Source organism: Azolla caroliniana, unplaced genomic scaffold, assembly GCF_043228905.1.
Source record: "Azolla caroliniana isolate FFs.n. ecotype wild unplaced genomic scaffold, voAzoCaro1.0.p SCAF_6, whole genome shotgun sequence".
Classification (NCBI taxonomy): domain Eukaryota; kingdom Viridiplantae; phylum Streptophyta; class Polypodiopsida; order Salviniales; family Salviniaceae; genus Azolla; species Azolla caroliniana.
The window spans coordinates 2,678,241-2,693,732 of NW_028230441.1; the positions used below are offsets into that span (position 1 = coordinate 2,678,241).

At 37.9% G+C, this 15,492-nt stretch overlaps 2 protein-coding genes across 3 annotated transcripts; both read left to right on the top strand.

The window, feature by feature from the left end:
• Positions 1 to 469: 469 nt before the first annotated feature.
• On the top strand, positions 470 to 5,078 carry LOC147862567 (bZIP transcription factor 29-like). Of its 2 annotated transcripts, XM_087320748.1 has the most exons (5): positions 470 to 521; positions 2,042 to 3,648; positions 3,989 to 4,121; positions 4,588 to 4,672; positions 4,803 to 5,078. In XM_087320748.1, exons 2-5 carry the CDS (start codon positions 2,210 to 2,212, stop codon positions 4,967 to 4,969), a joined length of 1,824 nt encoding a protein of 607 aa, XP_087176874.1. In that variant the 5' UTR covers positions 470 to 521; positions 2,042 to 2,209; the 3' UTR covers positions 4,970 to 5,078. The 2 variants fall into 2 exon arrangements, with proteins under 2 accessions (XP_087176874.1, XP_087176873.1); XM_087320747.1 differs by lacking the exon at positions 470 to 521 and having other exon boundaries at positions 1,509 to 3,648.
• Positions 5,079 to 6,580: 1,502 nt separating this feature from the next.
• LOC147862568 (NAD(P)-binding Rossmann-fold superfamily protein) lies at positions 6,581 to 9,761 on the top strand. The gene is made up of 6 exons (XM_087321657.1): positions 6,581 to 6,877; positions 7,805 to 7,967; positions 8,124 to 8,311; positions 8,406 to 8,529; positions 8,945 to 9,072; positions 9,157 to 9,761. The coding sequence occupies exons 1-6, from the start codon at positions 6,650 to 6,652 to the stop codon at positions 9,277 to 9,279; spliced, it is 954 nt and encodes a 317-aa protein (XP_087177783.1). The 5' UTR covers positions 6,581 to 6,649; the 3' UTR covers positions 9,280 to 9,761.
• Positions 9,762 to 15,492: the final 5,731 nt, after the last annotated feature.

Here is a 15,492-nt window from a genome sequence, read left to right on the forward strand (position 1 = left end):
TCCATGAGACCGCAGGGGGAGTGTGCAGGGCAAGGCTATGGCCATGCATCTCCAAGCCAGGTGATCATAATAATGTCCACATCGTTCGATAGCTGGCGTAACATGTACAAGCCAACAATGTCCGGGCGATTCACAGGTAAATAGGGTTGGAAGCAGAGACGGAACGGGCATTCGGGGCCGACAAGTTGGGACCGTGTGGACGTATGGACCTTCCACTACATATGTACATAGATCTCTATGTACACTTGGGGATGTCATTAGAATCAAAACACCCAACTACCAACAGTAGAAGAGTAATTAAGTAAAGTAAAGAAGCAGTAGAAGTACTCTTCTCTGTCTCTGTCTCTGTCTCTGTCTCTCTGTTTGTCTCTGTGTCTGTGAAGCAGCAGCTAGCTAGCAGAAAGCAGAACCCTAGGGTTTCTGATCACCTGCAGTTCAACTCCCTCCCATCTCTCTCTCTCTCTCTCTCTCTCTCCCGCTTCTCTGGAGCTGGTTGAAGCTATCGTCTTGCCTTCGCCCTGGTAAGCTCCATTTCCTTTTGCTCCTTTCCATCGCTCTAATCTTAACCATCCTACTGCCCTAATTTTGTTCTTTTTCTTCCTCCCCTGTTCTCTCCGATCCATCAACGTAATACACACACACACACACACATACTCTGTTGTGATCCATGAACTTATTTATTTATCTCTTTTTCTCTGTACATTTTGTTCCTGCTCCGATCCGGTTGCACTTGGATATTTCTCTTTTCCCTTTTCTGTTCCGAATCTGTGATTATCTTCTTGATCACGTTTTGGTCTTTTCACCTTTTTTCTTCTTGATCACGTTCTGGTCCGATCCGTGACCATTTTCGTGAAAGTCTGCCTTTCTCTTTCGATTTTCCATGAACGCATTTCTGAGCATTTTGTTTTTTTTTTCTGTTCTGATCTTGCATGAACATTGACATGCCTATTTTTGCTTCTGTTCCGACTCATGAAACGTTTTTTCGTGAACATATCTCTGTTCCTCTGGTTCCGATCAATAATCGTTTTTGTTTCAACGAATATCTTCATCATCAATTTCCCCTTTTTCTCCCCCGATCCATGAAATTTTTTCATGTGTGTCTCCCACGAATGTTCTATTTCTGCTCGAATCCATACACAACTTCATGTCCGAATTTGCTCATGTTCAACATCTTCGGGAACGTTTCTTCATGTAGACTTTGCTTTTCTGTTGCTGAACATTAACATCCCCATGAAGATTTGGATTTCTTTTCCCCTTCAATTTCAATGGACAATCTTCAGTGGACATTTTCTGTCTGTTCTGATTGATGAATATGTTTGAGAGAGCAACGTGAAGGCTCCGCTTCCTGCACATCGCAAGTAATTTAAAATATAGAACTCCATAACTCTACTCTAGCCATTAGTTCGTATAATTTTGTGCATGTTAAAAAGCTATTTGAGGTCTCATGCGTTTAGGGTTTAGGGTATCGTTCTAAGTTTAAGAGAAGAGCATAAATAACCTAGGTGTTTTCAAAAACTATTGAAATATAGTGCGGTTTCCATCGTTGTTTTCTTAACAGAAGAAGAATCATTGGCATTTTCTGTACTGAGCGTAAGGTAGGTTTTTTTAGAAAGACATGGAGATCTAGTGGGTTTTCCATCTTTGTATTCTTGACAGAAGAAGACACATTGGCATTTTCAGTACCCGAGAATAAGGTAAGGGTTTTGGAAGGCTATGGAGACCTTATGCTGTTGGCATCTTTGTATACATTTTCATAGAAGAGAGCGCATTGGCATGTTCTGTGCCCCTTCATAAGCTAGGGTCTTGTAAGTATATGAAGATCTAATGCAGTTTCCAGCTTTGTCTTCTTAGAAGAGAACAAAAGAGGGGTCCATCTTGTTGCTTTTTGTTTCTGTACCGATTCATCATCACCTTAATTTTCATGAAGTTCATGCAACATGTTAACAGTGTAGTCACTGGAAAAAATTATATTGATTCATAAATCAGGGTTTTCAACAGCATGGAGAAGTTATGGAGATCTAATATCTCCTTTCCTGCACAGATTGGTATCATGACATAGCCCCATTGCACATTCTGTTGTCTCGGTGCTTTCTCCAGGCTATCAAGAAGAAGAGCACTGGAAATGAACTCTCTCAATCTGCCAAATTATTGATAGTTGAGGAATTCCAACGACTACTCCATCATTGAAGCTTGGGTTTCGTCACTCCTCATGGAAGGGATGGGAGAAAGCTATGGGGATATAATGAATCGTCCACATGGATCATTTTCGCAATCAAGCCCTGTTTCTGCTTCTGGAGGTGATAATGCTCCTCCTTTATTAAAGCACCGCCAGCACTCTTCTTTCAGGTCTCAACCTCAGCAACATGCCCATGGCTTCTTCAGTGACCACCACACACATCACCTACCACCACTTTATTCTTCTTCTCCTTCTCCTTCTCCTTCTCCTTCTCCAGCTTCTTCTTCTTCTTCATCGGCTTTTCAGCATTCTCGTTCCATTTCACAACCATCTACTTTCTTCCAGAGCATCCTACAGGGCCCTCCATTTGCTCAGAATCCCTCCCCAATTTTCCTTGAAGAGTCTCCCACTGTCAAGCCTTCATGTCAAGGGAAAGATGAACCTGTCTGTGGAGCGACATCTTGTGTTTCAGATCTCTCTGCGCATGCTGAAGTTTCCATGAGTGAGCAAGAGACATCGACAAGCATATCCCCACATTCTATCCCTTCTCTGCCACCTCTGCCACCGTCTCCGAGTCATTGCCATAATTTGTCCAGAAGACATGCAACTGATGTCAACCAGAGGTGCATTACCTCTCCTCCTCCCCCGCGAAGGACACATAGACGATCACATAGTGAAATACCTTATCAATTTGCCACAATTAAGGATGCTCCATTTGTCTCTGAAGCACAATACACTCTGATGGAGAGAGAACCGGCGTTTCAAGAGTCATTGTGGCACAAGAGTAAGCCAACTAGTATCCATGTCAATGTAAAGGAGGAGACACCATGGGGAAATGCCAGAGATGGACATCTTATGGAGGCTGTAAGTGAGCGGGAGGTGGAGGTAGAAGGTGGTGATGACCTCTTCTCAATGTATATAGATGTTGATAAGATCGAAAACCTCCCCAATGGTGGTGCTTCAGAAACATTAGATAACTCCAATGCTGTGAAAAGAACAGGAAAAGAAGGAAAATCTGGTAACCCTACAGCAACGAGTTTGGACGATGGGAAGAAAATTGAGGTTCCATGTTTGGAAAAACAGGAAAGTATTCACGATGTCACAGACAGTAATAAAGAAGATAGTGAAAACGAAGATAGTGCGATGGGGGATAGTGTTGAAAGGGATTCAGAGATTACCGATGATGGTTGTAAACAAAGAGTTGGGAAAGTCAAGAGACTGGGTTCATCTTATCATTCACGCAGTGCATCTATGGATGGTATAACATACTCTATGAATGGTGGTGATGAACATGATAATGTAGCCTTTCATGGAAGGCATGTTCACCATCAGCATAGGCGTTCTATGGATGGTAGCCTTGATTTCAAGCGAAACCTCAATAGTGGTGTGTTTGACGGGGCTGAATTAGAGAAGATCATGGCAAATGATAAATTGGCGGAGATTGCTTCGGTTGATCCAAAGAGAGCTAAAAGGTGAGGCTAACACACAGTCGTTATGGTAAGAACCGAAGTGCCCCTAAATGTTTGTTATTTCCCCAAATGCTCTTGGCTATTCCCTCTCTTGACCAACTATACATATGCCTTTTGGGCAATTATTTGGTCAATCCACTCACTTTCTCTCAAAGATATATGCAATTTGAGAAATTTTATGGTCAATGAATGTGTTGAGGGGCATTCGGGGAAATAGTGAAATACTAGAGGCATTTTTGAGAATTAAAGGGAAGCTCAGGTGTTTTTTGGATTATTTTTCCAAACATGATTGAGCTTTTGCATTATACAATATTTAGTATGCTAAGTGTAGATGATGTGGTAGGATCTTGGCGAATCGTCAATCTGCAGCTCGTTCAAAGGAGAGGAAAATGCGTTATATATCAGAGCTAGAAAAAAAAGTTCAAACACTTCAAACGGAGGCTACTACACTGTCTGCACAACTGACCTTGATGCAGGTGAGCAACGTTTTTTTGTAGAACAAGAATGAAAAAGAAAATGCTTGTTTTTCATGGTTACAGCTTTTTAAGTTGTGGCCCCTAATATTAATTTTGCTGTACGTGTGGAAATGCCATACTTAGGTCACAAGCATTTTTAGGGCAGAAGACAGGAGTGAAGACGGAAGGTGGTTTTTTTGCTTACTGTTTGGGAGAAAGCTTTTTGCGATCCTTAACAATATTATTTTATATGAATCTTATTGGAATTTAGTATTAAATGTATATAATGTTGTAGGATTTATTACCTTCACAATTATTTCTGAATCATCAGTTTAAAAGCTCAACCAACATTTTAGTGAATTGAGGAGCTCTTTTCTGAACACTGATACATATGCTAGACAATGTCTTGAGCTGAGCGGTCATACGAAAGATCAAGATTATCCACAGAATCACATATGTGATTATTGCTGTTGGTTTTATGTGACAGAGGGACTCAATGGGTATGGTGAATGAGAATAACGAGTTGAAGCTAAGATTGCAAGCTATGGAGCAACAGGCACAACTTCGTGAAGGCAAGTGAATGATGCAATGGACTTTATATATAGCTAAATATAACCCATGTTTACAGATGTTGAATAAGATATTGTTTCAGCTAGTTCTAGTGCTTGACTGTGGTTCTATGCCATTTTTTTGTCTATGCAGCTTTGAATGAAACACTAAGTGATGAGGTTCAGAGGCTGAAGCTAGCTTCTAGAGAAGTATCAGGGCATTTACACATGTCTCCACATCTCACATCGCAACAAATTCATCATCAACAGAAATCACCCACACCAATGTTGGAAGAAAAAACAACAAACACCCCTAACTAATTCTAACTCAAGTCCTAGAGATGAATCCTTCTATGGGTCCTCTTGTATTTGACTGCAATATAAATATTTTAGTCAAGCCATTTAATATAGTTGTATTCTTGTCTTGTTTCATGTTCCCACCTGTTGATTCACTGTTTTCCCCTGCTCCTTTACTCTTCCGCTTGCACTTCAGTTTCCTTTGTAGATATCCCTAATTTTGCCACCCTTCGTTTTGTGAGGTGCACCTGTTTTAAGTTCCTTTTGAGATTTTGCTTCTTCTGGTCTGAAATTGTAACCACATCTCTCATTTCCATAGAATGCTCTCTTTTCCCTGGTCAATGTCATCCCAACTTTGTAAGCAAGTTTTACCCGTGAGAGCCTTGTGTGAAACATAGAAAGAAAGAATGGAAGAATGTAGTATTAAATTTCGTGTTAGAACTAAAATATTAGTTCTTTATCTCGAAAAGAGACACTAGAAAGAAATATCTGATCCTGGAAATGTATAATCAATGCATAATGATGCATTCATTTCTACTAATGTGATTGTCTGCAATACTGTCTTGTCATAGATTTCTACATTGTTATTATGATCGAAAATCAACATTTGGCATTAGAGTTTAGCATAGATCATGATGCATATACAAGTTCATTGTTTATAGTTCATAGTGATCACAATGCAATCGAAAGGTTTTTGATCTTGATTCACACAATATCTGAATGATGTGTCATCATATGAAGTTTCATTTCTTGAAGTTCACTCTGAAAAAGTGCTATTAATCAACCTTTTAAACATTGCATGTGTGCTAATTGTCCTGTATTATGGATGAGTTAATTGGACAATATCTAGAAGACTAGCAATTGTTGAGGATGTGCCACATCCATGGTTGAGAAGATCTATACATATCCTCAAAATTGAATGATCAAAGCAAGCATTGGTTATTTTGACAAAACTTGCATTATTCTTATTGATATTGTGTAAATGGAGAGATGATAAATGAGCCAAATGTGTGTGCTTGTGTGAATAGATAGATTGATTAGAGTTGCTGGGTCCAAATTTGGACCATGGTCGGATGTCAAAGGACATTGATTGGCATCTCCTCTATGGCTAGATAGGGTGTTCCCAAGGGGCATGATCGACATCAAAGAGAGATTTCTTGAGCACTCGATAATTTTATGCCACCATGGTTGTCAAATGCATTGTATGCATTGTTCTTGATCCACTGTTATGCTGTTATGGCTGTCAAATACATGATACTCTCTGTTTCTGAACCACCTAAAGTTCAAGCCCTACCATCCAACTCTTGGAGTCAAGGATTCTCTCCCAACTATAGCTGGTCTTGGAAACATCTAATTAGCTCTACCATAGTACCCAAAGGAATATCCCCCCTCGCCAAGGCCAAACAGAATAAAAGTCAAAAGCCAATTGTGGGGGAGTATGTGCATCTCTGTTACGCAGTTATTATTTGAGAGCTCAGGGGCATGCTCGTAAATAAGCAAAGTTGGTAGAGGGTATTTATATCTCTGTTGTTATGCTAAAATGGTTTAAGAACTCAGGGGTATCGACGCAAATAACGAAAATGCTATATACACATATGCCAATGATGTGTTTCCTTTTGTGTAGCTACTCTGCTACTATACCAAAATATGTACATAGGTAGATTGTAATATTGCATCTCTTCTTCTGTGGCAGAGCAGATCGTGATGGTTATGACAGAGCCTAAGCTGCTGCTGGTGGTGGGCGGAAGTGGCTATCTGGGCTTGCATATCCTTCAATCCCTCGCCCTGGAAGGTTCGAGATTTTGCACAGTTTTCACATATTTCTCAGATCCTCCTCCTCTTCCATCGCCAGATATGTGCACAGCTCAGGCTTTCAAGGTGGATCTTCGATGTGGACAAGGATTTTCTTCCATCTCTGAACAGCTGGGGTTGGTGAGTATTTCTATATAACTAAGATATATGCATCAATATGTATATATATGTTTCCTAGGGATCGTATCTCAGTTAATGTTTTCTGAAAAATATGTATTTTCCTTCACGATGGATCTGATTACAAGCATGCTAGCAAGTAATCATACATTAATGGAGTCAATTATGCCAAAAAGAGCCAATTAACTTGTGGAAAGGAAATCTGGATAGCTAGAGATCAGCTTTTGGGGTTTTAGGGTGCTCCTGATGGATGACCATTTGGTTGGCGCGTTAGTCTAGATAGCTATAGTTTTTGTTTTCCATGGTCTGTAGGGACCAATACTCCTGGATGGTCATTTGAATTGCCACAGTCTGGATAACTACAATGTGGATAAATGGTGCATGTGTGATAGAGTCTATTAACCAAGAGAAAGAACCATCATTAGCTCATAGATATTGCCCATATTTTTAGCCAGTGTCATGATAGGGGTAACTATGGAGCATACAAGAGTGTCGAGCTATACCATGATCCTGAGATGCCAGTAGTAATATATGCTTGTCTCGAAGGTTATAAGTTCTCTGAGCTGCCTTATTTCTCAGGTAGCTTGTAATAATTTGAGACCTAATACGTCAAGATATTCATTCTGGATAGCTATGGTGTACGTTGAATGAAATTTACAGAAGTATTTTCTTTGTTATATATTTCTAACTATATTTGTAGTTAACCTGGAAATTGCTTACGGAACTGAAGAGTGAAGTAAACCTTAACATGAAGAAGATCAGCCCCATAGGATCACTATTTATTGATGACAAAGAATTGGATTTAAGGTGATCTTGTTTGTAACTATAATAATTCATTGAACACGAGAAAGGGTTTAGGCAAAAAATAAGTTAAATATCTTCATATAGAGGAATATTTTAGAGTTTCTAAAAAGCTTCTGGTCTTTACAGCCAAGAGTTGTCATAAACTGCGCGGCAATTTCTGCTCCTCGAGAATGTGAATTGGATCCAGCGAATGCCATGTCTACTAATGTTCCTTCTGCGCTTGTACAATGGCTTTCTTCATTGGATACAACAGATCCGCCTTTGCTAATCCATCTTTCAACTGATCAGGGTAAAAGAATCACATGTATCTCTTCCCTGTTATAGTTCTATTTAAACCTTCTATTTAAACCTTCTATATACTTATAGCATTCATAGAAAAGAGTGTTCTATATTTTAGTTCTATATAACATTTTTGAACAATAGACTATAAACCTTCTATATACAGTTTATGAAGGCACCAAGTCATTCTACAAAGAGGAGGATGAGACAAAACCAGTGAATGTTTATGGAAGGTCAAAGGTTGAAGCAGAAGAATTCATCAAGGAAAATTGGTCAAATTATGCAATTTTGAGAAGCAGCATCATATATGGGCCTCAACCCTTCATACCTGTGCGTAAGACACTTCCTATTCAGGTTAGTTGAATTCTTTAGAGAGAGTTAAAAATCATAATTGCTGAAATAAATGTCTTTGAAATAGAATATAACAATTGATACACATCTTTTGCAGTGGATACACAATGTGCTTACGAATGGCTCTGGAGCAGAGTTTTTTCATGATGAATACAGATGCCCTGTTTTTGTGAAGGATGTTGTTGATGTGGTGTTGATGATTATAGCAAAGGAACATCGAGGTTGACTCTTTTTATGTTTTGATGCTTGTTGACTTACAACGGCAAGGAACATTATTCCCTTGTAGTGTTATGAAGACACCCTCGATGGCTTGAGAGATTGTATGCATTAAAAGCCCAATTAAAGCCAAAGATAGGCTCAGCTAGAAAAATGGGGAGGATTTCCGTTTTGTCCATTACAGTTGTATGATATGCTAGTTGCATGATTAGTATATATCCTTCTTATGTAAACCTCTTATTTTTGCATGGTGCAGATAAGTTGATAAGATATAGTAAAAACTGCACGAAATATAGAGTACAAAGATCTAGCTTTACGATGTAGTTTCAAATGCTCTATAGTTAAATGTGTACAATTGTCTCTTTTACTACTTGCATTTTGAAGTGAAAATAACATGTTTTTTTCTTTGCTTGAGTGTAGGGGTTAACTTACAACTGCTGCTTAATGTAGGGGGGCCAACACGGCTCTCCCGTGCTGACATGGCAGAGATTGTAGCTGAAGTTAAAGGAATTGACAAGTCTCTAATCAAACGTGTCTCAGCTGCATCTGTAAGTGTAAATATTCTAACTACTATTTTCTTTAGAGTTTGCAGAAGTCAGATATTTAAACTTATATGACTATTGATTTTATAGGTCAATAGAGGTGTGGCCAGCCCTGCTGATATATCAATGGATGTGAGCAAATGCATTTCAGAATTGAATGTTAAACTCACTTCATTTCACCGAGGTGTGGAGCTCACCCTGGGATCATCTTAAATCTCTCTCTCTCTCTCTCACCCAGGTGGTAGGCCAAACTCTTACCTACCCTCGTACCTTGTATCAAATCTTACTATGTGCACTAGTTTACTAGATTCTACTGGATTGTTGGGATTGAATGTATCACTTTTGGTCTCTGCTGGATAACCATAAACACCTGAGCCATAACCTTTTTACCTTAACAACTAGATTGTCCAACCTATGAATTCATTGTAGCAGAATGAGATTTCGATAATGCTTTCAAAGGATCGACCATCAAAACCAATTGTTCTCATTACATGAGTCACTGATCATCGTAGGCAAATTGACCTGGTGACTCTCAGATCCCCTATTTTTTTGAGATGAGAGAATTCCTTCAATTTTATATTCTGGTCCATGGTTTGATTGGCCTGTTGTGAGCAAAAATAAATTCTAAATCTTACCATATCTGTAGCCTTTTAATCATTTTATACTCCCAGAATTTCAATCGTGTTTCTTCAGCATATCACAACACTTCTATCATGTATTGAATGATGGTTGCAGAATTTGTCCCAGATCTAATTCTATCCGTTTTAATTGGGGCTAAGACATTTTTTATTAATCCTGCGGGTTCAATTCTTACAAGTTTACTAGATATTATGGAATGTGGGGGGTTGAACATATGAACATTTCATCTTTGCTAGAAAAGTTTATGTTTTGAGCTGTATTAGTCTTATTGTTTTTTCTTGTTATTTTCTTACCCTATTGGTAAGTTAGACCACTTATCTTAGGGCTTTGGTTCAAGGCTTGATTATCACACCTCCATTACACCATACATTTAAAAATATATATATTAGATGCCACTGTGGAATGTAGGGGTTCAAGCCTTTTCATGTGTCGAGACATTGTTACAGATCTTTTACTTCTTTAACACCATGGAGTGATGAATATGTTTTCTTTTGAATAATGGCAGGCAAACAAAGCTTTGTTTATGCCTCCCATTGCTTTAACAAACACATTCATTTCTTTATCTCATTTTTAGCTCTATGGACTTTTGGCTTTGGATTTATCCATTGCTATCGAACATGGCTATGAATGGATGATTGTATTTTTAACCTCAATTCTTCGTGATCTATCTCATGATCGATACATGTTTGTTTATGAGCATTATAAAGATTTCATTTGCTCTTACACTATTCTATTTTTTATGCACCTCTTTGTTAACTTATTGAAAGTATCATGTCTAATACAACATAAAGCAAAGGTTGCAAACGTTAATTCGAATAAATCATTTAAGGCTTTTAATTAACCTCAATGGTTTTAACCTTTGTAAGTTCCAACTATAAGAACTCAAAACAAATGGTCGTCCATTTATGAGTATCCCTAGCTTCCCTCATTATTATGTAGTTTCCATCACATTCTCAAAAGCATGTAATATTCCCTCATCTTCTTGTTCATAGAATCAATACAGCAATAAAACAAATAATTTTTCGTGAGTAATAAATGAGATTAAATGTAATGGATTAAAATAGATGTCACCAATTTGTCAAGAAAATTCAAAGTGGGTTTTGTAGGTTTGATTAGACAATCATATAACATAAAGAAGTGATTGTAGTGTTTACATGGTGATAGAGAGTCTTCATCTAAATTTTGTATGAGAATGATTTATATATGTTGTATGGTGATAATCTTGTATAATATGTGATTCGAATGATTGGCTCGAGAAGTCTGAGGCATGTTGGAAAGAAATAATTGAAAGGTGATGTAGTACCTATTTTTTATTAAGGAAAAAGAATGGCGATGATCATGTATTGTGTGTGATTGCGATGATTGATTCAGGAAGTTAGTGGCATGATGGAAACAAATAATCGAAAGACAGATGTAGTTATTGCTCTTTGGTTTTCTTGTTGTTTCCCTTGCTCTTCCATGTAATGGTGCCACATCCTTTACCAATTCCTTACAAATTCCTCATCAAATGAACCTAATATTATCATTATTATTTGGGTTCCAATACACTTTGAATAAATCTCTCTAGATATTCACCTTATTTCTTATTTTTGCTAGATTGTATGTTGGTTATATAATCTTTTTTAATAAACCTTCTTCATGAATGAGACCAAAAGGCCGTTGAACTATAGCCTTGTTTTCTATTCGATTAAGCGGGGAAAAAATTACCCTTTAAGTTTTCCTTCTTTATTTTCTGAAATGCTCTTAGGTCTCTCTCTCTCTCTCTCTCTTAGAGCTTTTAGAGCTTTTAGGCAATGCTATGCAATATGTAATGATTGAGGAAAGGTTGGTGGAATCATTAAGGATGAAGTGGGAGGATGCTAAGAGGATAAAGCTAGACTACTACATTGCAAATGTCAACCTTGAATGTTGGTCTCAATATAAAGCAAGAATACTCATTACCAATATGAGTAGCAATGCTCGTAGAGCCCTTACACTACTTCGCACTCGATCTCACAAGTTAGGTATTGAAGTTGCATCATGGTATCAAAATGTAACGAAATTGAAGACATTTAAAGTATGCAATGAAGGCATGGTAGAGGATGAATGTCACTTGCTCTTCACATGCTCGACATATAGTGCAATTCGTTCAAGATATGTTGACATACTAAGAGGGAGTGATAACTTAAGATCCACACTTAAGACACCACCTAGAAGGTTGAGCTCATATGTGTATGCTTTATTAACACATAGAGACTTTGTGCTTCAACATATGAATACCCCTTCTTAGGAAGGAGACATATATCAAGAACACATGTATACTCTGGTCCCATAGGTCAAAATTGGCCTCTTTATGGACGATAAAAATTCTAATTATAATTCTAATTCTCTCTCTCTCTCTCTCTCTCTCTCTCTCTCTCTCTCTCTCTCTCTCTTTGCCCCCCCCCCCCCCCCCCTCATCCCTCTCATGCAATTAGATGTGGTATGTGGGTATTGGCATAAAAAGCCGACTCCTTCCACTTTGTATCCTAAGTGTGAACACATCCTTGAGCTAGGGCTTGAGTATATAAGCTCAACCCTAACATTGTATCGATAACCTTCTTGTATTTTGAGTCTCTGAGAGTGTAAGAGTTATAGAATAACGAGAGCTTCTATTAGAGCTTCTGGGCAGTTAAGTATGTGGACAATTCATGCGTTAAGAAGCAATGAGGCAATGAAATTTTGGCGGGGAAATAATGTGAAGAAAATAAAAAAGAAAACATGGCAAACCCAGACAACAGAAAGTCCGTGGAAGAGTGTCAACGTTGCGGTTGAATTGGGACCTTCTGCATTTGGGCCACCACGAGGGACAGTTTCTTGGCTAGCCGGTTCACAATGAACCGCCTATTTACATACACATAATATACATATATGTATAGATCAGAAAAGCATAGAAAGTTTTTCTTCTCTCCCTCTTTCTCCCCTGTTTGTTTGTTTGTTTGTTTGTTATTCACGAATCACTACTCACAACTCACTGCTTTCCTTCTTCTTCTTTGCTGCTCCGTGTGAAATCCTTCCTCGTTGCACATTGCTCCTCCCTGCTCGCTCGCTATTCGTTGCTCCCCTGTCTGTCTGTCTGTCTGATTGCACGACATCTGCTGTTCGCCACTCCACCACTCTCAAGTACGTATCTTGTCTGTTTTTCTCTCCCTGTTTATGAATTCTCTCTGTTTTCTCTCTGTTTTTTGAATCTGTTCTCTGTTCTTCTTTTTTTCTCTGTTTTTCTATCTGTTGTATACGTAGGGCAAAAAATAAATGAGAATGTGGTTTTAAAAAAAAACAAAAGAAACACATTGAAATTCAATAGTATTGCTTAAGGTACTCACGGATATTCTTTCAAGGCAAAGGGTATGCAACAACAAAGGGCCATCATTAAAGTTGAGATTGAACCTTATAAAGGCACAAAATAAGACTCTTGGCTTGTGGGTAATCACACCATGCAGAAAATGGGCATTGGCACAATGCATAAAAGATTGTCAAGAAGGTGATTGCTTAGTGGGAAGTATTTATGGGAGCATTGACAAAGTCAATCTACAAGTATGCTAGGTCAAATATCTAAATATCGACTAGGATTACATAAGATATTTCAGAAGCTAAGATCCCACCTTTGAAATCAAAGTTGGGGTTTTGGATTATATGTATAGTCACAAGTTGATGAAACAAGAAGCTGCGTTAGTCGGTGGACAAATGTATTTTTTTTTGACAAATGATATTATGTCAAATTGAGGGCATGAGCCCTTAATCTTTGTTTTTTGTATTGAAATATCCAAAATTCTCTACTAATGCATTGCTCAACGAGAGTACGGTTATATAGCTTGCCTTGAGTTTAATATAACTCATTCTTGGAGTATATTTCTAAGTGTTAATCTTTGCATGAGGCCTAAAACCCAAGTTTTTCACTTCTCAAACCCATTAAAAGCATTGAAAAAGTTATGTGCATGAAATCTAGTATACAATGAAAAAATGTTCAGCAGGGGTATTGTCCACCAAGATAAAGGTCAAATTTGTCCGTAGGTTGTGCGTAGTTATTGATTGAGGGGATTTCCTACTAGGTAGGATCGGACATCCTTGAAGAAAGTAGCATGTGAAATAGTGATCTAATTCAAAAAGTGGATAGTTCATTTACTAGTTACACACGCTAGCACCCCTATATATTAAAATTTATGAAATTAATAAAAAGAAAGGATACATTATTAGAAAGAAAGACATAAATATACTCTAGTACCTGCACACAAGAAGTTGGATGTTGTTTCTCCCTCTTACACTCAATGTCAAGTAATACTGTTGAAATCTTCTGGGGCTCATTCACATGAGCCATATTTTCATGCAGCACCAAATCTTCATCATCTTTTTTAGTGTGAATTGTTCCCTTTAATGGATGGATGGATCTCATTCTTAAGCCAATCATTGACTAACATTAGAGCCTCCATCACGATTGACCCCACATTAGTTATGTCCTCATTTTCTCTTGGGTTCTCATGTGTACACATTGATTTTTGAGTACCAACACTACTATCTTTTTCTGACAGATGATTGCCAAAGCTTATGTTAAGTGCTTCTAAATAAAGTTCATTAACCTCCTTGACATTTTCCCGACCATGAAAAGTTTGTAGCGTGCTAATTTAGCCCAAAGGGGATTTACAAGATAAATGTTCCTTCAGGACCTTATCTTGATATTTTGTTGTTCTAACCTAGACAAACCAGGTGAACACCCCATGTAATCTAATAACTTAATCCCACTTGATGAGACATTATTTGGATTGGCCAATGGGAACAGTTGGTCAAAGGTATTCATGGATGTGGGATCATCGCAAAGTCTGTGCATCGGAGAAGAGGGTTGAATCTTCGCGCTTCTTTTTAGTGGGTGAACATGAAGTTGTGAAGATGTAAGGGAACTAGGTGTGGAAAGAGATTTGCTCTTCTTCATCATCATCAAGGGGCAACTATGATATTTCATCAACTTTAATGTTGTTGAGGTGTGAATGTCATGTTGATATACTCTTGAAAGAGGAATTTTCATGTGGGTTTCGTTATTTCCATGGGTCGGGCTAGTTGTAAGATTATTACATGATGGTGTTTCTAGGATTGTTGGAGAAACACCAACACAACGTGACGTCGAATTGCTTGAATCTTGAGACCCCATTATCACATACTCTCTTCAATCATTATATAGGATATTGGGTGCTTGTTGATGATGCACTATATATGTTTGACAACATTGTGTTGATTTCCATCCCTTTTGAGGAATATCCAGGAAATCAAAATGCTTTAAAGTTCTTTTTTTGCACACAAAGGTTTATCTGTAAACCTTCATAGAATGTTGATTATTGAAGACCTCCATGGTACCATGGTACATGTATACGGAAGTATACCAGAGGAGCGACTGCAGTTGCATTCTATTGTTGATATAATACTGCATCCAATGTGACTCCATAAATGTATGAGTATGGAGAACCATCCATAAACATTGGAACACAACATCTTTGAATTCCAAAGTGAAATGATGCCCTTTCAAATTAGAGGAATCTGACATACTATTTACTTACTGCAACATAACTAGATGAATCAACAAATTTGAGATGAGAATCAGCATGTATTTCAAACACGTGTAGTGGAGGATAGGTTGAAAAATGGGAGGGAATTATGTACAACAAATTATCTTAGCACAAAAAAAGCACAAAAAGATTATGAGAATAGACAAGAATAAATCACAAGGAGGCATGTATATTGCATTATTACCTTGCATTTGTATTGTCATCTTGTTTTAAT